The sequence below is a fragment of the Catharus ustulatus genome, chromosome 15 (genome assembly GCF_009819885.2).
Source record: "Catharus ustulatus isolate bCatUst1 chromosome 15, bCatUst1.pri.v2, whole genome shotgun sequence".
Taxonomy (NCBI): domain Eukaryota; kingdom Metazoa; phylum Chordata; class Aves; order Passeriformes; family Turdidae; genus Catharus; species Catharus ustulatus.
The window spans coordinates 12,308,988-12,332,362 of NC_046235.1; the positions used below are offsets into that span (position 1 = coordinate 12,308,988).

General features: G+C 51.0%; 1 protein-coding gene across 4 annotated transcripts in view; it reads right to left on the reverse strand.

Moving 5' to 3' along the window:
- FLT4 (fms related receptor tyrosine kinase 4) overlaps positions 1 to 23,375 on the reverse strand; it is a 58,280-nt gene that overhangs the window by 4,251 nt on the left and 30,654 nt on the right. For 2 of the 4 annotated variants that reach the window (XM_033073342.1, XM_033073341.1), the window contains exons 4-29: positions 21,942 to 22,051; positions 20,886 to 21,048; positions 20,514 to 20,653; positions 19,657 to 19,828; positions 18,997 to 19,114; positions 18,279 to 18,430; positions 17,413 to 17,575; positions 15,531 to 15,675; positions 12,926 to 13,034; positions 11,468 to 11,827; positions 11,072 to 11,218; positions 10,290 to 10,421; positions 9,915 to 10,021; positions 9,480 to 9,615; positions 8,576 to 8,680; positions 7,074 to 7,187; positions 6,767 to 6,855; positions 6,384 to 6,531; positions 5,722 to 5,816; positions 5,258 to 5,380; positions 4,772 to 4,883; positions 4,306 to 4,405; positions 3,709 to 3,814; positions 2,639 to 2,778; positions 1,910 to 2,030; positions 1,050 to 1,135 (exon numbers count right to left, since the gene is read on the reverse strand). In XM_033073342.1, the coding sequence (XP_032929233.1) occupies positions 1,050 to 1,135; positions 1,910 to 2,030; positions 2,639 to 2,778; positions 3,709 to 3,814; positions 4,306 to 4,405; positions 4,772 to 4,883; positions 5,258 to 5,380; positions 5,722 to 5,816; positions 6,384 to 6,531; positions 6,767 to 6,855; positions 7,074 to 7,187; positions 8,576 to 8,680; positions 9,480 to 9,615; positions 9,915 to 10,021; positions 10,290 to 10,421; positions 11,072 to 11,218; positions 11,468 to 11,827; positions 12,926 to 13,034; positions 15,531 to 15,675; positions 17,413 to 17,575; positions 18,279 to 18,430; positions 18,997 to 19,114; positions 19,657 to 19,828; positions 20,514 to 20,653; positions 20,886 to 21,048; positions 21,942 to 22,051 (3,493 nt within the window). The remainder of the gene's footprint in view (positions 1 to 1,049; positions 1,136 to 1,909; positions 2,031 to 2,638; positions 2,779 to 3,708; positions 3,815 to 4,305; positions 4,406 to 4,771; positions 4,884 to 5,257; positions 5,381 to 5,721; positions 5,817 to 6,383; positions 6,532 to 6,766; positions 6,856 to 7,073; positions 7,188 to 8,575; positions 8,681 to 9,479; positions 9,616 to 9,914; positions 10,022 to 10,289; positions 10,422 to 11,071; positions 11,219 to 11,467; positions 11,828 to 12,925; positions 13,035 to 15,530; positions 15,676 to 17,412; positions 17,576 to 18,278; positions 18,431 to 18,996; positions 19,115 to 19,656; positions 19,829 to 20,513; positions 20,654 to 20,885; positions 21,049 to 21,941; positions 22,052 to 23,375) is intronic. The other 2 variants (XM_033073343.1, XM_033073344.1) reach the window with 2 other exon arrangements.

The window sequence follows — 23,375 nt, forward strand, 5'->3', positions numbered from 1 at the left end:
TACAGGGAAGGGCTGGGACCCCAATGAGTAGGGAGAGACAAGAGACATTGCCTTAATTGCTTCTAGACCTGGCAGGAATAACAGAAATTGATACAAACCAGCTGCCAGGATGGGGGAAAGGAAACAAAGGAAGATGATGAAGATGTGGGTGGCAATCATATGTCTCATCTCAGTGCCTGCCAATTCCAGGTCAGTGGCAAGAAATCACAAGAGCAAGGGCAGGGACACATTGAAGAAGAGGTTTAAGAGTAGTGTTTTCCAGGAGACAGGACACCAGGTGTAGGAGACAACAGGAACATGCCTTAGGGAAAAGAGGACAAGGAGGAAACACAGGACACAGTTTGATACGAAAGCAGAAAGGCCACAGGGTTACGGCTAAGAGAAAAGACAATGACCAGTCCAATCTGATGTTGGGAGGCAAGGAGGTGAGGAAGAGGTTTGGGACATGGCTTGCTCAACACACTATCACAGAGACAGCCTGCTCTGGGAGAGATGAGCTGCACAGGTTTTCACCCAGTTTCAAAGCCTGGGTCAAGGACATAACCGTCCGTAACATCCTCATCTCTGAGAGTGCCAGCTCAACCTGCCAGACTCCATATCAGCATGTGGGAATTCCTAAGGACTGTTCCACCCTTGCACCACCACATCAGGGCCCTGTACCCCACGGGTCAGGGCTGAGGGAGGAAGGTGGCATCCACATAGTTTCTGCCCATCCCATCTGCCACTGCTTGAGCAAGCCCTGCAACATTTCACCAGAAAATGTCAGTAAGTATTAGCAGTCTCATTAACGCTGGCACTCCACTGTGCCTCATTATCTTAACAGGCACATTCTCATTGATGAGCACAGTTTATATTTTTAAACCCTAGAAAACAGCAAGCTTGTCTGTTCTTCCTGTGTTTTGCCTCTCATTAAGCATGGACTTGTCTGGCTCAGAGCCCACAGCTGAAAGCTCCAAGCAGTGCAGCCTATGGGAAGATACCAGGAGCTGCCTCCTGGTCTCACTGCATTTGGCAGCAGGGAGGCCTCAGTGGCTAGGCTTAAGGAGTACCTGAATCCACCTTCTTTTCTGTGTCGGTTTTCTATCCTCTCAAATTCCTCAGATGCCAGAACCATCCCACTGTCTGTCTGATTGTCCTGGAAGGAAGCAACAGGAGTTATCAGTAACATCCCTGTCGACTGATCAGAGTGGGAAGGGAGGAGAAATCATTCAGGAGATGAGACTGTGTGTATGTGTGATGGGGAAGAAGGGGTAGGAGCACTTTACCAGCATGCTCCATAGTTTTGTTGTGTCTGATTTTCTTAGGTGCCTTCTTAAAAGCAGCACATAAAACGGTAAGATTTGTGTGCTTAGTTCAGTGCCATTTTTGGGGAACAAAAGAAGAGTGCTCCCTGGCTAGAAGATGTATTACCATCAAATCTGAGAGAAGTGATATTTTCCTCTGAGTCTAAAGGTATGATTTCAGTTCTGCTGCTAGAGGAGATAACAGTACCAGTCCAGCTCAGAGAGACCTGGAGGGTCCCTACTGCACACTGCCATGTGGATCAAGATACAGGAGCTGCAGATAAGCACTCTGGGTTTACCTAGTCCTGGCAGGATTTCAGTGTGCTTAACCAGGTTGTGTTCACAGATTTGAGAGGGTGAAGAGTAGGCTCTTCTCTGAGGTCCTTTATAGGCCCCCCCATTTGCATATCTAACTTCCCTGTTTCCCACTAAAGCAGTATGAATCATTCTGGAGAGAAACCCCTGTGTGCCAGAAGAACAAGTGAATGTGCATAGGACTGGATGGACTGAACAGGAATGACACAGACAGACTGACATAAGATAGGAGTGATCTTCCTTCCACAGTCTCAACAGTAAAGGTGTCAGAAAAGACTGCCCCCACTCAAATCCATTCAGATGCTACTCACCGGGTGTGCCTTGTACATTGTGTGTGTCATGGGAAACTCTTCAAATGTCTTTATCCTGGATGGACACCTGATCTGATTTCCTCCAGTCAAACAACCAGGGAATGAGACACAGTTGTAGTATCTGCCAACAGGAGCATACAGCATTCAGTAAAGGCAAGAGTCAGTGTCCTGAATGACCAGAACCTGAACTCAACGTCCTCACTGTGCAACCAAAGTATGCAGGGAGGAGGATGACCCAAATGGTGGATTTGGAGAGGGTTAAGAAGTCTAAGGTAATGGGGTCACCTTAGACCTCCTAACCCCATACTATGTCTGCAGTGGAGACTGACTGAATCAGGCCCAAATAACCTCTCCATGTGGGATAAGCAGAAAATGTCATATAAATCCCCGGCATCACATTGTCATAGCTCGCCAGAGAAGAGAGACCTGGGACTAATTGTTTGGGTCAGTTAGGAACAGATAGGGTGAAGCTCCTTACATGATACTCTGGTGGCATAGCTGGAGGTGAAGAAGGAATGTGATAGGCCTACAAATCAGCACTTCCTCATGAGCAAAATAAAGTAATTTTGCTTTTATAAGCAAGAAGCTATGCCCTAAATGCTTGGATCACACCTCACCACCTGGGATGTTCCAAACATCTGGGTTCTCTCCATATGCCTCAGGTTCCCTTACAGGTCAGGCTGCTCACTGCCTGCTGGGATCTTTCTTCCCTTTTTGGAGGGGATTCACCTTGCTGCTAGGCTGTGACAGCGTATCCTCATGTCAAAGTCCTCTTCATCTGAGTTTTGCTGGGCAGAGGAAGGCACCTGGGAGAAACCATCATCTTCTGAGCTGTGAGAGTCGTTCAGTGGGATGTAATCTTTCCCTTCCTGGTAGGAAGAACAGTAAATGGACTTACAAGAAGGCAAAGAATTTCCCACAAGAAAAGGCTCCACAGGCAGAAGCTGTAAGAGCTTGGAAGGAAAATTTCTGGTTTATAGATTTTATTTCTCTAGGACAAAATATCTGGCTGGAGATTTCTGTGACCTTTGTGTTAAGTAGCTGTGAGTAATGCATGGAGGTGTGTGTGAGCAGGAAAACAACTGCCCATAATAATCCCATAATTCTCCAGTTTACATGGACAGAGTACTGTGCTCCGGGCCAATGTCATTTGTGGCTTAGTCATGCCTGTGCTGGGAACCAGCACTGAAATGCTGAAGTCAGGAAAGTCAGGATGAGACAGTACTCAAGCATTTAGCTATCATTTTCTGAAAGGCAACATCAAGAAAAAGTTGAAATCAAAGCTGCACGCTCGTCACAGTTAAATGTCCTGGTGATACCACATGGAAGTGATTAGTAATACATTCAAAGAAATCTGTATTACTGACTGCTGTAATGTAACAGTTGTTTGCTTCACATGGCCCCGACATTTCAATCTGAGGACAGTTTCAGAAGCCCTGGTCAAGTCCTGGTTTTCATTATGCAGACATGTGGGAAGCAGAAGTACCAGGGCCTTGACTCAGCTGAAGAATTTCAAATAATCATCTGGGGATTAAGATGGAAGTACTAGAATGACGACTGAGAGGGCTTCTGCCCTGCAAGGAGCAGAGTTTTATGAGGATGCAGCTAAAAGGCTGTTGCAGAAATGAGTTCTCCAACAACTCTGGGAACCAGACCTCTGACCCAGGAATCTCTGTGTCATTGGTGGCCTGAACAAATGTATTACATTGACCCTGGAGTCAGCTGAAGGCACAGTGAGGGAGCTGGTAACAGAAGAAAGAGCTGTCTGGAGCAGAGCAGGGACACAGAGTGGTTTTCACCTGCTGGACATTTTCCTGAAGAAGGTTCCCCAGTATCTCCACAAGGTCGGAGAAAGTCGGTCTCTCCTTTGGATCACCATGCCAGCAGCTCAGCATTATACGGTAGCTGCCAAGAAGAGATGCTGGTTTTACACCACAGAAATCCCCTCCTTTCTCACTCCACAGCTCCCACCCACATAGTGCCCATGGGACAGCCACTTCCTGCACTGTGGAGGAAAGCTTGGCCCCTCCAGCACACTGGCCAGGTAGACTTACTAGCAGGGTGTTGGTTTATACACTTACTATAACAGGGAACAGAGAGCTAATTCAGACCCCTCTGATACCATTCAAAGCAGGAAAGCACAGTGCTCACTTACAGACCCATCCCAGCTTGGACTTGCAAGGACACCTAGAGAGCTCTGATCAGAACCCATCTGCCTTGCTCTCCAGGCAGTGGCCTAGAGTGAAGGATGTGTTGGCTCATCCCCTACCCTCGCTAAAGTTTTGCATCCCACACAGGGACCTGTTCTGCACTATGCTGGGATCTGGTAGGTTTTTGCCCTCCCACAGAGGCCTCTGCTCTGACCAATGCTGGAATCCTTGAGGTTTCTGACTCACATTTCTGCTGTGGCATACTCTGGGGCTCTCATCCTGGTACCATCTTTGAGCCTCTGGCAGAACTCCTCATTGATCTGGACTCCAGGATATGGAGATGCCCCTAAAGAAGGTTCAGAGAAGGGTGGGAACATGAAATGTGCCATCAGAAACCAGTCCTTTTGAGACTGCCCTTTTGAGACTGCCCTTCATCCCAGAACAGAGATGTGGTCACTTCTCATACATAGCCCAATCCTTGGTGCTGCCTGAGTCAGGCTTCTCTGCCTCAGTGAGCTGGAGGCCACCTCTGTCCCCATCACTCTGTTCATGGGTGGATATGACCTCCACAGCTTTTTTGCCTACATTGATGTCACTTTCCATCAGTCCTTAGATGTGCTTCAGAATGTCTGTCCTGCACAGGCTCACCCACAAACCGCTACGTGGGTAGAGGTGTCGCCCTCAGCAGCATGAGACCCTCATTAGCACTCACCTAGTGAGAAGATTTCCCAGAGAAGGACCCCAAAAGACCAGACATCACTCTGGGTAGTGTAGACCTTGTCGAAGATGCTTTCTGGAGCCATCCACTTCAGTGGGAGACGAGCCTGCAGGAGGGAGAGGCGAGGCACAAATGTTCAGTTGGGAAATGTCCCAGGACAGCTCTTCTTGTAGCAAAGGGATGAAATGGATGAAAGGAAATCAGAGCCAATAGCCCTGCTTCTCTTTCCATGGAGGAATTGGTTACATCAGAGAGAGGGACAGAGACACTGAAAGGGGGATGAAAGAGCACAAGGAGGAGTAAGTTAATGACAGGTTGAGGGGCAGAAGGAAGGAGACAGAGATCTGATGGTGAAGGACAGGACATGTGTCATTGGTCCAATGGCTTCTGGTCCCAGCCATGCATGTAATTCACTCCCACTTTTTCATCTTTTCATCAAGGGGGCCTAATCTGTAAAGGGTTTGAGAAAATGACACTCACACTGCCTTTTCTGACATAGTCGGGGTCCTTGTAGATGTCCCTGGCCAGGCCAAAGTCACAGATCTTTACCACGTTGTTTTCTGACAGCAGGATATTGCGAGCCGCCAGGTCTCTGTGGATGCACTGAGGGCACACAAAGAGGAAGGGGCAAAATTATCGAGAGAGAAACCACAATCAGAAAGTGTACAGCACCTCCCTTCCCCCATAAGCCTGAGCTGTAATGGGGAATGGTGGAAATGGGAAGAAGCTAAAGATAAAAATTTCAAAAAGGGATGGTTAAGGAGAGGTGAAATGCATGAGAACTTATTCCCCAGCTTTGTGTACACACATCTGTCTCAGATTTCCTGAGAAGTATGAGGCAGATCACTGAATTTCTGTATGTCACCTGGAAGGTGGCTGTAGTCAGGTCTCTCTCATCAGGTATGCACAAAAGATCAGGTGAGCAAAGGAGAGGCTGAACTCACCTTTCGGGATGCCAGGAATTCCATGCCACGTGCTACCTGGAAGCTGTAGCAGATGAGGTCTTCCATTGTCAAGGGACTTTGCCACAAGTCATCCACTGTCCAGAAGTAACAGAAAATTATTAAACAATTGGGGTGTGTTGTCCTCTTTGCCTCTCTCTGGGTCTGCAGGATACAGCCAGTTTCTCAGTGAAATACAGTTAGTCCTCAGTCCCAACTGGAGTAATCAGCTCCCCTCAAAGATTTTCTGCTTAGACAGCAGAAGGCACAAGGCAGGAACCTGCTCAAGTGTGAGGAGAAAAACTCCAGCCTCCAGCACACGTCAGTGAGGCAGAGTTGTGAGGAACAGGACTGGAAGGGACCTTGAAGGTCAGTTCATTATTTCTGTCCTAGGGAGGACTCAACAAGATCCCCCTCAGTTCTCCTTTTTTTCAGGCTAAAACACCCAAAGGGATTTAATTCTCTCTTCTGGGTTTCTGTTGTCCATTACAAGAGACAACAGATGATAGAATAGCCCTGTTCAGGGAATTGCCATACAGCAGTCATCAGTTCCAAGGCGGGGTCCCTGCTCCCCACTGATATTCCCTGCCCATTCTCCAAGCTAGCCAAGCATGGCATAGTTTTGTTGGTCCAGGTGAGGGGCTGCTGCCAAGCTGGAGTGTTACCTTCCTGGATGGGCAGTGCTGTGCGGCTCTTGTGCATCAGGAAGCGGTGGAAGATGGCGCTGTCACTGGTCCCAGAGCGGCTCCTCTTGTCTGCTCTCACCGCCTGCACGATGGACTGCACCTGGATGCGCAGCCTGGGAGACTTCTCCTGGCCAAAAAAGGGACCAAACCAAAACCCTCAGCAGGCAGCACACAATGTAACCCCTGCCCCCATGAGCTGCACAGTCTTTTCCTGTTTTTAAACTGTGATTCTGGCCTGGAGGCATCTATCATTGCAGAAAGAAGGACAGAGGCTTTGTCACATTATCAGATCATGTATTAGGCTGCACATCTTCCTTCCCTAGACATGGGACAGGTTCCTAGGGGCAAAGGAAGCTACTCACCCTGTAAGGACTGAATCCTTCCCTCTTGGTCCGCAGGTAGTTGGAGAGATTTCCATACTTGCAGAACTCAACAATAACCATTAGTGGACCTGGTGAGAAGAGACCGAAGGTTAGGGCAAGAGGTGAGGGCTTGAGTTGGTCAGAATTTGCCACAACCTGTGTTATGTGCAGCCCCCCTGAGCTCTAACTGCACACAAACACACTAATAACTTTCCCACAGTAGGATCACATGTGGACAGCAAAAAGACACAGAGGACAAGCTCTGATTTTTGGGAGTAGGCACAGCCTGGTGCCCTGGGATATTTACCATTGGGTTTGGTACAGGCACCCAGCAAATTCACCACGTTGAGGTGATTCCCGATGTGAATGAGGATCTTCAGCTCTGACATCAGTGCCTTGTGCTCGCTTGCAGTAGCTCCCTCTGGAAACACACAGACCATGTCATGACACCTCCTCACAACTTTTCACTCCCCCTCACCACCCTTCTTTAGCAGCCTGTTAATGTGAGTCTTGCTGAGGAGGCTGTGACCTCAAAGCTTCAGTACATTTTGTTATTGCATGTTCCCTCATGAAATGTAGAGCCTTGTCTGGAGATCCCAAGATCCTTGCTGTAACATGTAGGATGCTCTCTGTAAGTGCAGGAACCCAGAACAAAGGAGAGCACAATCTGTGCCCCACAGATTTTTCTTTATGATAGTTGTGCAGTGAAAAAATCACTTGATACTTTCATTGGGATGTTTGAATCTCTGCCCTTTTGGCCTCCGAACAGAGATAACGAGCCATGAAACAATTTGAAAGAAAATTAGGAACAAAAGACATCTGATTCTTTTTATCCCAATTGAAGATAGGAGCTGTCTCAACTCAAACCCAGAAATCTTTTGATGATTCCTCTTCAATAGCAAACACAGTGTCATGCTCCTGCCATTTTTCTGTACTGCATCTTCTCTCAAGTGTCCAATTCACATCAATTCTTGACCCTCCGTTTTACCCCCAGGGTGTGTTCTCTGGTTGTGTGTGCCTTCTTCTTACTTCTCAGCCTTCCCACATGCATTTTGTCTTACTTGAGAGTTTGTAAATTTAGCCTGTGAGACAGAAATATCCTCCTTGGGCTGCAGCTGATGGGCCAGGTGAGAGCCTTGCCTTAAAAAACAGTAAAGCAACCTTGCACACCAGGCTCCCCTCTGCTGTGCAGATGATCTGCACACTTAGGACAGTAAGTATTGTTCAGATGAGCCATGACTTCCATGTGCAAGCTACTTCTGGCCAGAGACTGCCTCGGTGTTTTGTTTGGTGTCAAATTGCACAATAATGTTTTGGATGCCTGTTTGAAAGCATGGCTAGAAAAGTTTAAAATCTCACTCTGGATACACCAGGCTTTGGGTGCAAAGCCAATTTAGCCCTCGGAGCTGGATAAGAGCTGCATGCAACCTGCTTCCTTTCCCAGCTCTGGATCTGGCCCATAAACACAAAATACAGGCACATTTGGAAAAAGGCACTTGGGAGCAACACTTCCTTCAGTGGCATGCCAGTGCGGGGCTCTGGATTCTTGCTCGTCCTTTGAGACAGATTTCATTCTTTGCCTTTGCAGGCAGCTAAATTTCCTTGAAAGCTGAGTTCCCCAAGTCCTTGCTGTCTGTTCTGCCACTTCAGCCTCTCAGTGCAGCTGAATGAAGCCAAAGAGGAACAACTGTGTTGAGGCCAAGAAGCCATTAATTAAAAGACAGGCGTTTACAGGGTGAATGTTCCCTGGCAGCTGCCTCATTAATTGCTGTCTACACACATTGCATATTCTCTACACTGTTCACATACCTTTCAGCATTTTGACTGCTACAGTCTCACAGCTGTTACTTTTATTGATCCCAAACGCTGATGCTTCCACCACCTTCCCAAAGGCACCATGACCCAGGACTTTACCTATGGACAAGGAGAATAAGTGTGAAGAAAGGCAGGTGCAGAAAAGGCAGAATAGAATGAAGGAAAACAAAAGTCCCAACAGGAAATCATGGGAAGAAGAAAGAAAAAACATCATAAAGGGAAAGGAAGAAGTGGAACATGTGCCCTTTCAGGTTGCTGCTTGCTGTGTCGGTGAGAATAAGAGAAAGGATGATGGGAGGAACTGAGACAGAGCTGGCATGGACAAAGCAGAGGAAGGAAATGGCCATGCAGAAGCAAGGGGCTGTTTGTTGCCCTCAAGCAACAAGTTGTGTGTGGGAAAGGTAAACGACCCCTTGTAGCACAGCAGCCAGGACTAATGTCACTGCTCTGTGCCTCAAAGGCAGTCTGCTGCCCTTTAAACTCTGCCAGAGGGTAGAGGCTGCAGGTAGGTCACAGCATGATGACAATAAAGGATGCAATCCTGGTAGTGAGCAGGGGTACCTGCTGTGAACTGGGCTGTCCTGACTCCCACTTGGAAATCATGAGGATGTGTTTTAAACCATCCCCAGGGGTCTTCTGTTTTCAGTAATACCTATGTGGATGCACTAAAGAAGTCTGGGTTTACAGTTGTCTCAGACCTGTTTACAGTCAGACCTAAAGAGATTTCCCAGGCACTGCTGGGCTTTAGGGACAGCCTGGGGAAGAGGATGGGAAGCCTGAGGCAGAGAGAAAGCATTAAATACCCAGAGGTGTGTTAAGAAATCTCAAGAGTGAGTTTGTAGGGCTGGTGGGAAGCCCTGGCTGCAGCGTGCAGTGGGAGGGAGGGGGTCTGGCTCACCTAAGCGCAGGCGGTCTCGTGGGAACTCCCACTTGCTGGAATCGTAGGGCAGGTACTCGCACTGCTCCTCCAAGGGCACCTCGCCAGGGTCCATGATGATGGAGAGGTAGCCTGTCTTGATGTCTGCGTGGGCTGGCTGCAGGAACCAGCCAACACAAAGGGTGAGGAGGTGCCCTCCCTGCCCTGGGTGCTGACTCCCAGATAGGATTTGGATTCTTTGCCTGCCTCAGCCTGCTACCCCCTCAAACAAAGGCCATTCCTTGTCACCTCCTTTACCACAGCCCTTACTCACCTTGTCCTCGGCAGTGAGAGCACTGGAAGCATCACTCAATGACCTCCTTTTAGCAGGTGCTCTCATGCAGCCCCACATCACAGCACTGGTGTTGCCCCAAGCCCTGATATGCCACCTCCCCTGGGGCAGTGACAGTCACGTACCCTCTTGATGTTGCAGAAGATGAGAATAAGTAAGATCCAGAAGAAAACAGCAATAACTCCGGTCCCAATCAGGATGACAATCTCCACATTGGTCCTGTCATCAGAGCCTGTGGGATGGAAGGAAACCATAACTTCAGAGACTCCCATTCCATGCTCCAACTCAGCCATTCCTTGTGGCCTGCATCAGGATGTGGGGTGACTGGAGACGTATTTGCTTGAGCTAAACATGCTCTGGACTATAGAGCCTCCTGTGAGAACATTATGCCACCAACAAGGCCAAGAGGCTTTCACTGTCACAGTGAAGAGTCATGGGAACTTGGCCATAACTCCTATTCCACCCCTTCTCATCCCCAGGGGTGCTGTGGCTGCTGGTACCTTCCACGGAGACGCTGGCTGAGGAGTTCACACAGCCCTTAGCGTTGCAGACGCTGCACAGGTAGAGCCCAGCATCTTCCTCCCTCACCCTCTGAATGCTCAGCCTCTGGTTGAAGTCTGCCAGGTCAATCCCTGTAAGGCACAGAGGGTTGTGGTGGTCATCACAGGGAGGGATGATTAGTACACTGGACTCAGGATCAAAATATGGCTTGCATTTTTCTGCTGATTCATTTTAGATGGCAGAATGACATGCACCAGCTGGTAGAGGCTCTTCTCTTGATGGCCCCAGAAATACCCTGGAGAGGCTTTCCCCATGTAGTGTATGGAGGGTACAAATCCCCTACTGAACATGCTGAACAGGGACAGTGCCCAGGCAGTCCAGCTGGTGTGTGAAGTTCTGCTTCAGCTTCAGAACCTGTTCCTTTCCCTCTGCAATGTGCCTGGATCCTTTGCATGTTCCTTCCCCGAGATCTGGGTCAGTCTCTGCATAATCAGAGATGCCAGGCACTGGGCTGAGAGTAAGAACATGAATGATTTCTCTCTCCCTTCTCTCCAGCTGAATGTGCACAAGCACAGACTGTGTTGAGCCAGGCCCTAGGGCATAGACTTGGCCAGTGAGACTGCATCAAATTAGGACAGAATGTGATTAAAACCAGGGTCTAGCTGATTCAGAGAACAGGTGCCTTTATCTGGGTACAGCAACTCCCAGAACTCAGCAGTGTTCAGCTCTCCAGCTGCTGGGCATAATACCCTGCCTGTGCTCCACCCCAAGCCCACTGTACCTGACACTTCTTCCACCAGTTTCTCGTCTTTGTACCAGCTGATTTCAGGAACGTGGCTGCCATCCACCTTACAGCGCATCTCTATGGAGTCGCTGACGTTCACCCAAATGTCTGTCAGGTTCTGCTTGAGGCGGGGGATCTCCAGGGCTGGAGGAGCAGCACAAAGAGGAGGAGGGGAAAACGGGAAACTGATTGATCAAAAGAATATCTGTGTTCCTGAGAGGCTTTGGGTCTCTGACCCCTGTTGAAGGATGTCTTGAGAACCCAGGTGCCCTGCCTTTGCCACCTTGAGTTTAGCTTGCTTGTGTGGCTTCCCCTGGGGATGGACTGGGGAGCTGATGGCAGCAAGAGCACCAGCTCTCCTCTGTCACTCCCGCCAGCCCTGTGGACCCTCACCCTGCACAGAGATGTATTTCTTGTGGCAGTGTTTCTCCCGGGTCTTCCTGTTCTGCACCTCACACACATAATCTCCCTCCTCATCCAGGGAGATGTTTGGGATGGTGAGCAGCAAGGTGGCGTCATTGGAGTCGGGCTGGAAGCGCAGTTCCCCCTGCATCTTGGTGGCATAGTGGTGGACGTTCTTACAGTCCAGCACGAGGGGGTTGCCCTCTTCATCGTGGAGCTTGGAGAGGTTCAGCCGATACCACTGCAGGTTCTCATAGGTGTAGTTGTCTGCATTGCAGCTCAGCTGTAAGTTCTGCCCCTCTATGGGCTCTTCCGAGGGCTGGGACTCAATCTCGAACCCATCTGGAATGGCTTTCAGGAAGGAAATGAACATATGAATATGTTTTCATGGCTGAGCTGCCAGACACAATGAAATTGTCTCCTTGGGCTCAGCTTTTGGAGATCTGCCTGTTCTCAGCCAGGGTAAAGGAAACCACTGTAGAGCAGAACTGCGATGTGCAAACTGCTGGCAACCACAGCTCCAGCCCAGTGAGTGCTACGGGATATGCTCAAGTCCCAGGGCGAAATTAAGTTGGGGTCACAAATGAAACAAGCCAGGAAGATCTGAATTAGGCTCTTACTGCTCCCAGCTCAGCTGCAGCATTCTGGTTTGCACACATGCCCATTTTCACATGTGCAGGCAGTGACACAGCAGCCTGGACCACAACATAGAGAGCATTACTGAAGCAGTGACTGAAGATGTTTGTCTGGCTTCACAACAACTTGTGGCTCTGACAACCCAGGTACTACCACAAGGGCCATGAACCCAGCCTTCTGGGCTGGGAATTTTATTATGGAATTCTCATTCCATAGGATAAGCTTTTGCTGTGCTCTTGTTGGGCTTCCTGTGTGAAGAGACAGGGACAGGCTCCTGCCAGGATGGGGTACCACTGGAAGGAGGCTCACACAGCCCCCTGTGAGCCATGACTTCAGCCCACACCCCTGGGCCCTGGTTCCTACAAACTCAGCTTCCTCCCACCACCAAAATCCCGTGGGATCATTGCCGGGGGCTGGGGCCAGTGAGACCTGGGATAGGGTTGGGCAGTGCCACTAGAGGATGCTCTTGGACCAGACACATCCCAAGCACAGGGAGCTGCCTGGGCCTGAGCCAGCGGGATGTCCCCCGCCCAAGACCTGCCCAAGACCTGCCAGGGTTTCTTCAGGACCTAGGCACAGGCAGCGCTGGTTCATTCCCAGGTCTGCCTGCCAAACTCTGCCTGTGCTATCTGCTGCCAGTGCTTCAGGCATTTGCCACCCAGCAGAGTTCTCAGTTAGCCCTGCTTTCCTGCTGGCTTTCCAATCACTGTTGAAGATCCTAACTGAATGGCAGGACCTGACAGCTCTAGGGACCTGCCTATTTCAAGCAGAGACCCTGGCTGGTGCAGCTGGATGGGATTTTACAGTACTCACTGGTCACGTAGAAGTAGATCAGCCGCTCATCTCGACCCACTTTATTAGAAGCAATGCACTTGTACATGGCTGAGACATTGGCCTCCCGGATGGCCAGTTTGCTGACTGTCTGATTGGGGAAGAGAACATGAGGAACAGTTAGGAAGAGCAACAAGGAAGAGATATAGGATCACTGCTGCTCTCCAGCAGCTAACAAAGCCCCCAACAGCTGTTGTTGAATAACCCTGGGAGAGGGTTATGCAAAACCAGACCCTTATTCTACAGCCCTTTGTGCATTTCAAGCTTTATCTGTTGGCTCTACCAATAACAACATGATTTTATTCCCAATCTCTGCATCTTTTTATGGAGCCCAGTCAGCATAGATGCCTCTCCATGGAAGCAGACTTCTTGTTAAGCCCCTCAGGTCACAATGGGGACAGTGCTCAGCAAGGGGGACAGTAACATGATGCTGGACTGAGGGGATGGTTAAGCTCCTGCCAAGCTTTATTTATAACAAGGGGAAGAAAGGGAAAGGAGACCAGGGCTTTGATTCCCTGGGCCCTCTGCAGTTAAGTGACTACATAGTGTCCCACAGAGTTCAGTGGAACTTATGGGTACTTACAGACCTGCAAGCACTCGTTTTATTTATAAGGAGAAATCAAACCTGTGAAAAATCCCAGATCTCATCCCTTCAGGAAGAGCTGTCATCTTTCTTTGAATGCCAAATGTACATAGACATAGTCCTAAAAGCTTCCTCCTCTCTCCCTCCAGGGAGACATGGCTAAGATTGGGCAAACAGCCAGGCTGCCATCCTGGGAGAATGGACCCAGGGGATGCTGTCTCCAAATAAACTGGGAAAAGCAGCTGGGGAATAAGGCTGCTCTCCTCCTCCTGGCTCACACAGCACATGTGTGAGCTACCAAAAGTGTTGCAAGCACTCCCCTTAGAGGAGGCTTGCAGTTTGAGGGCTCCAGTTTAAATGACAAGTTAAACACATGAAGGAATCCATCTAATGTGATGGTGTTTAAAATGCAAAATTAACATGTTCCTACAGGGAAATTTCTTTCCCTTTACATCCTACAGACTTTGGGAAGCATTTCCGTTTTGAGGGGCAATGTATTGAGGTTGTGTTAACCAGAAGGAACAGTCATTCATTCAGTGCATACTCAACACAGCTGAAGTGACTTTATTACTGGTACTTTTGTGCATTGCCTTTTCCGTTTCTTGGGGTTATTCATACAGAGTGACCCTATTGCTGGCACTTTTGTGTGCTGCCTTTCCTGTTTCTTGGGGATTTTCCTTCTGATCTGCAGTGTTATGTTTGAGTTGGGGTTTCTTGATCTGACATCATCCTGCTGCCTGCAGTGCATGGCTGTGCACTGTGCATCCTGAGGCTTGTTCTGGCCTTTACAGATAGAATAAAATTCAGGAGGATGGTAAGAGAAGACAGAAAGGACAAGGAGAGAGAGAAAAAACAGATTTTAGGATGTAGCATCCCACTGTAAATGGAAAAGCTCTTTTCTCTCAAAGAACTTGCACATCCGTGGGGATGCACAACCTAAGTTGAAGTTCCAGGACAGTTACAACCAAACAGATGGAATGAGAAAGACACAGCTGAGGAATAGGAGAAATAAAATGGGAAAAATAGGGGTAGATGAAAAAGGACCAATACAAGTGTCACATCTGCAGTGGGACACAAGGGCTTCTCACCCACCACCCCTGCTTGTGTCCCTCACTGTCCCTTCAGCTGCTCTGGGAGGAGAAGCATCTGCCCTTGCCACCCTTTTGGCAGAGTGATGAACTCCCGGCCAGGCCAGGGGACGGGAAGTGCCTTTAGAGGTGTGTAGGAAAACAGGAAGTGACTTTCGGAAACAGGGGCCCATTTGTTTGTTCTGCATCCCTCTGTGAGCGGCTGGTGCCCGACACCAGTGGGGACAGGAACCTCGTCATGGTGCAGACCTGACACTCGTGGCTGCCCGGGAGACAGAAAGAAACAGGCAGCGAGCAGGTCACACACTGCAGTGAGGGAGAGATGTTCCTTCCAGAGAGGAAATGCTGTGATGGAGAAGTGGCTTTGTGGAGCACACCATTCACAAAGCTGTAGCAGATGGATGGCAGCTTCTCCAAACCACCCTCACCCCACCAGGATGGGGACAGCTGGATGAAATCCCCCACACATGCACCTTCCCAAGGGCAGAGATTTGCTGGTCAGTTTGTGACTCCTGCTATCCTGCCCAGGATGTTCTGCAGGGTTTGGCTCTCACAGCTCATGCAAAATGCTCAGAAATGGCCATGGAAGCCCCCAAAGCACTTGTCCCACATGGCTTCCCTAGCTGGATGCCCCGTGTTCAATAACCATCCATGAAATCCCTCCTGTGCGGCCAGCTCCAGTGGGAGGCTCTCTGGACACAGAGTAATTTCTCAAAGATGACAGCTCTGCCTCGCCCTGGGGCTGCCTGCTACTGCGGAGGGCAGGGCTGGGAACTGCCACTGATGGTTTACTTCAGGAGCAGAGGTGTGAAGCCCTCCCCAAATCTGTCTCTGCCAGGCCCCTTTCCAAGCCACTTTTCCTGCCTGATTGCAAAGGAGTCCCCTGTCCCGGGTCGGGTTTGGATTACAGCCTCACCTTGTTCCGCCCCTCCACGAACTCCACCCAGGTGTCAATGCTCTCGATGGGGTTCACGGCATCCTGCTGTGACACATCTTTCCAGTCCTTGCACTCAGGCATCCGGTCCCGCTGATGGCGCCTTGCTGCCCGGTGCCTGCTATTGCTAATCCAGCAGCCAGGGACGAGCAGGGGAAAGAGAAGAGAGTCAGAGAGGTTAGCTGGGAAAAAGGCAGCCAAAGCAGCTTTGTGTCAGAGAACTGATGGCCCTGTCCCATAACTCTGCAAAACTTCCTGGGTCTTTCAGTTACACAATTCTGATGTGATTTATAAGAGTGCCTTGCAACCAACATGAGACAAAAATTTGTAGGAGTGAAAACTGAGGCAGGGAAGAGATACAGGTGTCCTGAGCAGTGTCTTTACCTGCAGACCTGGGGCTTCATCTTTCCTTGCTAAGGGTGGAGAAAGGCAGGGGTAAGCTGATTCACATGTGTCTGGGGCAACTCTCGATATATTTTGCTCAGCACCAAGGCATTAAAACCATGCTGGGGCTGAGAGTCAGGGGATGTCACTGGCTGCTGGCCTGGAGAGCAGATGGTGCAATACCCAAGGGCAGGGCACCCAGGGGTGCTCCTGCTGTCCCTGATGCATTAAAAGCCAGGAGGGAGACCTCCCAAGTAGAGGTGCTGTTGGCATCTCACAGGAGAATGATGGTACCTCTTTCAGGCTGAGACAGGTGGGTGGGGAGAAGTGCCAAAACGTGTCAGGGACCTGGGATGCTGCAGCCTGCAGAATGCTTTTGAAATGCAGATTGGGGTGGACGATAGGAGGGTCTGCCCAAAAGTGTGGGTTGGGATAGAAGGGAGAGGCTTTGGTTCACAGGGAAGCAGAGGGGGGCTGAGGGCCCAGGAGCTGTAGCAAAGGTGTGTGCTGGCAGCGTGGAGCAGAGCACTTGGCGGGGCAAACACTGTGAGCTGTGTAAACAACAGGAAGCTAGAAAGAAGCCTCCTGCATCCTCTGGAGCTGTGCTAGGCAGAAATATGGTGGCCTTGGGAGACAGTGCTCATAATTCATGGGCCCTGCTGCTTCCTGACAGGGCCACATTGCACTTGCATGCGATGGAAAGCTCTCTGGCGTCCTGGGCTTGGCAAAAGCCTGCACAGGGCTGCAGGACCTGGCTTCCTCCAGGCACCCTGACGTCCTCCACCCTAACAGCTCTGGCTACAATTCCCCAGCATCCCTTTTCCTTCTTCTGGTGTGGTTGTCATTAAAAAATGCCACTGCAGCCCTGCCTGATGCTGCCTCAGCTTCCCAGGGCATGGGCAGTGGGCATGCACCCTTCCTGCCTACCTACTGCCCCAGGCAAATCATCCCAGCAGCTGGCAGAGATCTGGCACTTCCCCAGGATTCAGCAATTCTTCCCCACAAGCAGCAGCTGCCCCTGTGAGCACTTTTGCTCCCCAGGAGAAGACAAAGGACAGAAAAACCACGGGGACCTCAGGGCAGGAGTGGTCAGGAGCCCCAGCTGCTGTCTTGGGGTCTCACCAAGGGGCTGTTACAATTTCTCCTGCAGTCTGCCTCAGTTTCCCCATTAGCACAGTGATCAGTGGTTTCATTGCAGGTGCTATGAGGTGTGGCTGGGTCATGGACATCCACTCACAGATGCAGGTCACTAAGGATGCAGAGGATGCTGTGGAAACTGTTGGTGTCTGGGATCAGCCAGCCTGGGCAAAACTCCCACATGGACAACAAGTGTGTCCATTCTGCCTTCCCACAAGGTGCCATGTTGTGGGTGGGAGAGCAAAAGCAGGACACAGCTGGGGGCACAGCCATGGTCACAAGAAGCCCTTAACACCATGATGGTGGCTGACAAGACACAAGTGTTGGAAGAAACAGCACTTACAGGCTGCGTCGAGAGAACATCCGACAGGGCATCCACGGCCTCCACTGCCACTGGATCACCTCTGGAGCTGGGATGCCATAGACAGTGCAGGTGAGGGCCTGGGGGCTCCTCTTGGAGTAGATGCTTGGGGAAGAGGCTTCCTTCTCATGGATGCGTGGAGGAACTGCAAGGATCAGAGGGACATTGTGAGCAGCTGCAGGCTCAGCTGCTGCATCGCCAGGCCTGGCCCAGCCTCCCCAGGCTCGTTTATAGACAGCCTGGGCACTACAGCTTGCTGGCTCTCAGAGCAACCCAGGCCTGCAAGACATAGCAGGTCATGCTTAAGCAGATTCAAGTGACATAATTTCTCCTTTCTCTGGTGAGTGGAACTGTCTGGATACTGCAGGGCTCAAAGCACAGGGTCACAGAGCCTGCTGAAGATACATCTCCAGGCAGCAGTGCCCTTCCAGCACTTTTTTACCTGGCATCTGTTTCCTGTTCTAGCACTTTTTTACCTGGCATCTGTTTCCTGCATGACTGGGACCAGTTTCTGCTGTGGGAAAACTCCACAGGGGCTTCCCACCCAGAGGAACTATTTCAGATCAAGACTTCATCTGTGTGGCACCTGCCCTGCTCTCTAGTCTGCACCAATCAGGGTCACCCTCAGCAGCATCTCCAGCTGCAGTCGGGAAGTGGCCCCTGAGCAATGACATGTCCTGCCCAAAGTGAGGGAGCCAGGAACAGAATTGTGCCATAGGGGAAGAAGAGGTGGTTGATGTAGGAACCAACTGCTTCAGGACAGCAATGGGGACTTGTTCTCAGAGCAGCCCAAAGGCTGGGGCCGTGGGCTCAGCACTCTGCCCCTGGCTCCAGCCCTGACCCCTTACCATTGACGATTAACTGGAGGCTGATGTGCTTCTCCAGCCCCGCCAGCCTGTTCCGCAGAACCAGTGTGTATGTCCCAGCGTGCTGCTCCGACACATCCTTGATCTGCATTGAAGATTGAGATTGCTTGGGAATTAGCTTTCCATCCTTGTACCTGCAGGGAGGCAGAGAGAAAATGCAGCCATGGGAGGAAGTGTCCCACTGGCAGCTGGGCAAAGGATTTGCTGGTCCCCACAAGAGTGCAGCCAGGGTGCCCTTGCTAGCACTGAGGACCTCTCTGGAGAGACCCTGGGCCTTCCCTGGACCCAAGTTATGGGTCTGCACATTGTGTCACACAGATGTGTGGGGCTGGGGGTGTTGTAGCTCTGCCCTGAGCAGTGAGTGGGTGCAGAGCTCCCATCTCCAGTCATGGAAGTGCAGCTTGATGAGGTGCACAACCCATCCCACTGCCTTGTTCCTCTGGGTGGCTGTGATTTCCACAGCAGAGGGACAAGAGGGACAGCTCCTGTGGGAGCTCCAGACAGTGCAGAGCTGCCAAGCCAGGACAGTGCAGCTGAGAGCCAGGACATGGGAGTAATGACTCCCATGGTTGGGAAAAAGTGACACTTGTGGCAATCTTGGCCACAGAGGGACCTAGCAAGGAAGCCAGGCTAGGCTTCCCCATTTGGCAGAGGAAAGGAGGAGAGGAGAAGGTGGGTCAAGCTAAGAAAAGTAAGTTACCACTGGAAGTCTGGTGGGGGGTAAGCCACGACTTTCACTGGCAGCTTCACGGCTTCATCTCCTGCAGTGGCTTCTATGACCGGGCCCTTTCTCCACTCCACAGTGATGAAGGGCTTTTCTGCAAGGAAAAAAGGGACCATGGAGGAGAACTCAAAGAGACAGGGTGTCACAACGTTCTTCTGCTCTCCACAGCTCCCAACAGCAAGGACCAAGGACAGGTGGGTGTCATGGTAGTGCTTTTGTCTCCCTCTTTGGAACCATTGGGATGCAGGAAGGCTGGGCTGCCCTGTGACTTTCTGCTGCCAAGAAACAGCCACCAAAGCAGGTGGTGCCTTGTGCAGCTGGTGTCCCTCAGGCCAGCCATGCCACAGGGGCACTGCACTTGCCACAGGGCTGAGAGATGTGTGTGTCCTGCCATTCCACCGCATTTGGGCCAATTTGGTGTCGGCATCTCCCTGTCCTTTGGGATCTTGCTGAATGTGACTCTGCTCCCAGCGTGGTGCTGGGACATAGGAGGGCTGAGGGGTTGGAAGAGGGCTGGGTTTCACTAAAGCAGAGCGGATAGAGGTTCAAAAGCCACTCTTTTCAAGCAGTGTGGGGCTGGCTCTGTTGCAGCTGGGCTCTGGCTGTGGCTCTGCAGGGCACTGGCAGGTGCTGTACCATGCACAATGACTTCCGTGCTCTCCTCCAGCATCTGGGCACCAGTGGTGGCAGTGCATGTGTACTTCCCCAGGTCCTGCTGGCTGATGTTGTGGAGGGTCAGGGTGCTGAAGAGCTCTGTCTGTGTCTGCAGGGACTGTCTGTGCTCGGACTCGATCACTGCTCGCTGTGTCTGTGGGAGATGACAGAGAGAAGGGGATGAAAGACAGCGACAGGATGGGGCTGTGTGGATGGGCTCGTCACAGCTCTGAGTCCTGATGCTCAGTGCTTGTCTCCACCTGGGCAGGTTTCTGCAAAACTGACTGCCATCCTCAGGGATGGAAGGGCACGTATTCTGTGTACTGACTGCCTCAGGCTGGGGTCAGATCTCAGCGTTTTTTTGCTCTTGTAGCCCAGGAATCAGGCTGGGAGCCCCATGAACTGAATGATATTCTCAAGGGACTCCCCTGTCTCACCATCCAAAAAAGCTAGAGGATACAAGGAGGAAACCCAGTGGGGAAGGGACCACCTTGCAGGCTCTTGGTAACAAGGGCTTTATGATTAGAGTAGCTCCTTTTAGATAAATCATGTTTGCTCTGGTGCAAGTGAAGCCAGTTTTTTCCCAAGAAGCCCAGAGCAGTAACACCTTGGCAAGGAAGGAGCTTTCTGCTAGGAAAAGGGGTTTTCCTTCTGTCTGCCCTCTGCTGCAGGATAAAAAAATGGGAAAACACTCTGACCAAGGTGTCCAGGGCACAGCATGGCTAGGATTGTGAAGCAGAGCACTGCCAATAATGTGAAGAGGAATAATGAAGGGTCAGGAGAGGGCGACTCAGAGGGTAACAGTTCAGTGCACAAGGAGCTGCTCTGTTTGCTGGTACCTGTTTGCCAGGGTAAGTCCACTCGAATTGGACTCCAGAGTTGAACTCAGCCCACACTGTGCAGTTCAAGACCAGCTTCTCTCCCACCAGCAGCTCCATGGCTTTCTTGGGATACAGCTTTATGTCATACAGCTCACTCCCTGATGCAGAAGAGGAAATGAAAAGATGTTTCTCATCCAGTAACTCTTTGACTCAGGCCGTGCAGTTGCAGGAGGTTTGGGAATGACCTCCTGCTGCATGCTGTGTCTCTGTCTGACACACTGTAGAAGAGATGTAAGCACCATACAGAGAGGACCATAACAATCCCATGAACCACACTGATGGACTTCAGAGCCACCCAAACTGTTCACCTGAATGTTCCCAAATATTCACCTGCTATATGGATGATGAAGAAATTGGATTTGAAGACCTTCTTGTCGATTACAGTCTCACAGTAGACATACAATAAGTCCCTGATCAAGTGTGTGGGTACCTGCATTCCCTTCTTGTTGTCCCAGAAAGTGCTTTGCCCGTCAGGGTGAACGAAGAAATTTTGCTGGAAAAATCAACATTTTGCCAACTGGAATCACAGGGTAACAGCACTCCCACTCCACCCCTCCCAGGCTTTATGCTGGCTAACACATCCCTTTTGTGGGAAGAAATGATGCAGCATCATGCCGTGCTGGCCTCCTGCCCTCTCCCCCCGAGGGTTTGCCATCTAGGAATCATGGCCTCCCCTCTACCCCGAGGAGCTGCATCCTGCACCATGAGCCTCTCCATCTGCAGAGTGGGCCAGAGACTTCCAGGAATGGAAATTTCTAGAGACAGCTAAGGAAACTGATGCTGATGTCCCAAACATCAGCCCCACCGGGATGAGTGCTGACCTTGGGTAGTGTCCTTCCCGGGCAAGGGAAAGGCCCCTGGCCCCCAGAGTGTCCCTGGAGGCCTTTGTACAATAGTAACACTCATCCTGGAAGGATGTATTTGCAGTGTAAAAAAAAAAAAAAAAAAAAAAAAGTGTGTGGGGGGAGGCAAAAGCAAAAGCAAACTGATAAGAGAGTTGTTTTTAGTCGTGAGCCCCAGGGCTGCAGCCTCCTCCCTTGTGGGGATGCTGAACACCTAGAGGGGTGTATATCACAGAGGAGAGGCAAACAGGGCATGCTGTGGGGAAATGGGTTTAAAACAAACTCTTGTTTTGTTTCATAGAGCTCCAGGGAAGACAAGCAAGGTTGGCAGGAAACCCGTGGGGTCTGCCCAAGGGAACTGGACAACACAGCTTCAACCAGCAAATAAAACGAGGAAGCCAGTGGCTTGTACTTTCCATGGAAAATGTATCCCATGCATTTTCCTTTCCTGGCAGTGCCTGTCATGCTTTCACTCAGGCAATTACAAATGCAGAACAAATGCAATACGTCTCAGTCCAGACTGTCCCAGCGGCCAAGCTCTCACCGAGGTCAGTGTGACGTTAAGATCTGGAATGGACACCAGGCATGGCACCCAAGTGTTCTCCTTGCTGATGAGGAGGGTCTCTGGCTTGTTGATAAACGGCTGTTCAAAATCTGTAGAAAAGATACGAGGAGAATAGCTGCTAAAAAACAAGAAAAAAACTGGGAAAAGGCAACAACCAGTAGAAAAGGAGGCTTTCTGAATTTCCTTAACGCAACATAAGCTTCACAGAGGGAGTGGTGTTGAGCTGTTCAGCCCCATCTGCCTCATGTGACAGTCAGAGGAGACACCTGGAGCTTGGGAATGCCAAGGCAGCTGGCTCCTCTGCACCAAACACGGTGCAGCAGCACTTGTGTGACATGTGGGCAGTGCAGGAAATGACCTCTGCTTTCCTGGAGCCCTCGAGGGCTCTGCCTGAGTTTGACTCTTGTGAAACCAGAGCGTGGTGTCCTTGGCTCGGTGCCTGCCCAGCTGGTGGCTGCGGGGCTGGTGGGGCTGGTGGGGCTGTGCTGTCCTGGTGGGGCTGTGCTGCTCTGGTGGGGCTGTGCTGTCCTGGTGGGGCTGTGCTGCCCTGGTGGGGCTGTGGGGCTAGGGGGGCTGTGCTGCCCTGGTGGGGCTGTGCTGCCCTGGTGGGGCTGTGCTGTCCTGGTGGGGCTGTGGGGCTGTGCTGCCCTGGTGGGGCTGTGCTGTCCTGGTGGGGCTGTGCTGCTCTGGTGGGGCTGTGCTGTCCTGGTGGGGCTGTGCTGTCCTGGTGGGGCTGTGCTGCCCTGGTGGGGCTGTGGGGCTGTGCTGCCCTGGGGGAACTGTGCTGCCCTGGTGGTGCTGTGCTGCCCTGGCACAGCCCTGGTTCCTCGACCTTGCCGGCTGAGGAAGTGATCCCCAGTGCCATGGTATGCAGATGTCATCCTGCAGCCATCCTGGCTGGCAGATAAACACATGAGCTTAGCTTTCCAGGGCTGCCACCCAGTGCTGCCCAACTGCTGCAAGCACAAATATTGACAGGAAGAGCAAAACCACCCAAAAATAATCATTATGAAATGATAAAGCAAGGCCAGGGAAGTTACACTAAACTCTGTGCAGAGCCAGTGTAGAATCAGCAGTGACCCAGACTGACTAAATGGGATAAAGACAGAATTGGAAGAGACAAAGAATTGTGAGGCTGCTTGGTGGCCTCAGTGGCAGATTATTTATTCTGTGCTATCAGCCTCTGCCTGCCCTTTGCCACAGGGCTTTATGCCTCACGGGGTGTTCCGAATAAAGACTGGTTCTAGTGTCTCAAAGGCATGGTGTTGCCAGCATCTCTCCTCTGTAAATATCCATGCAGGACACAGTCATGATTGGGTTTATTCATGGAAATTGTCCCCTGGGTGAAGGGGGCTGTATAAGGGGGTGATGGGTCTCCATCTGAAAGACACTGAGCTGCCTCAGGGTCCTGCT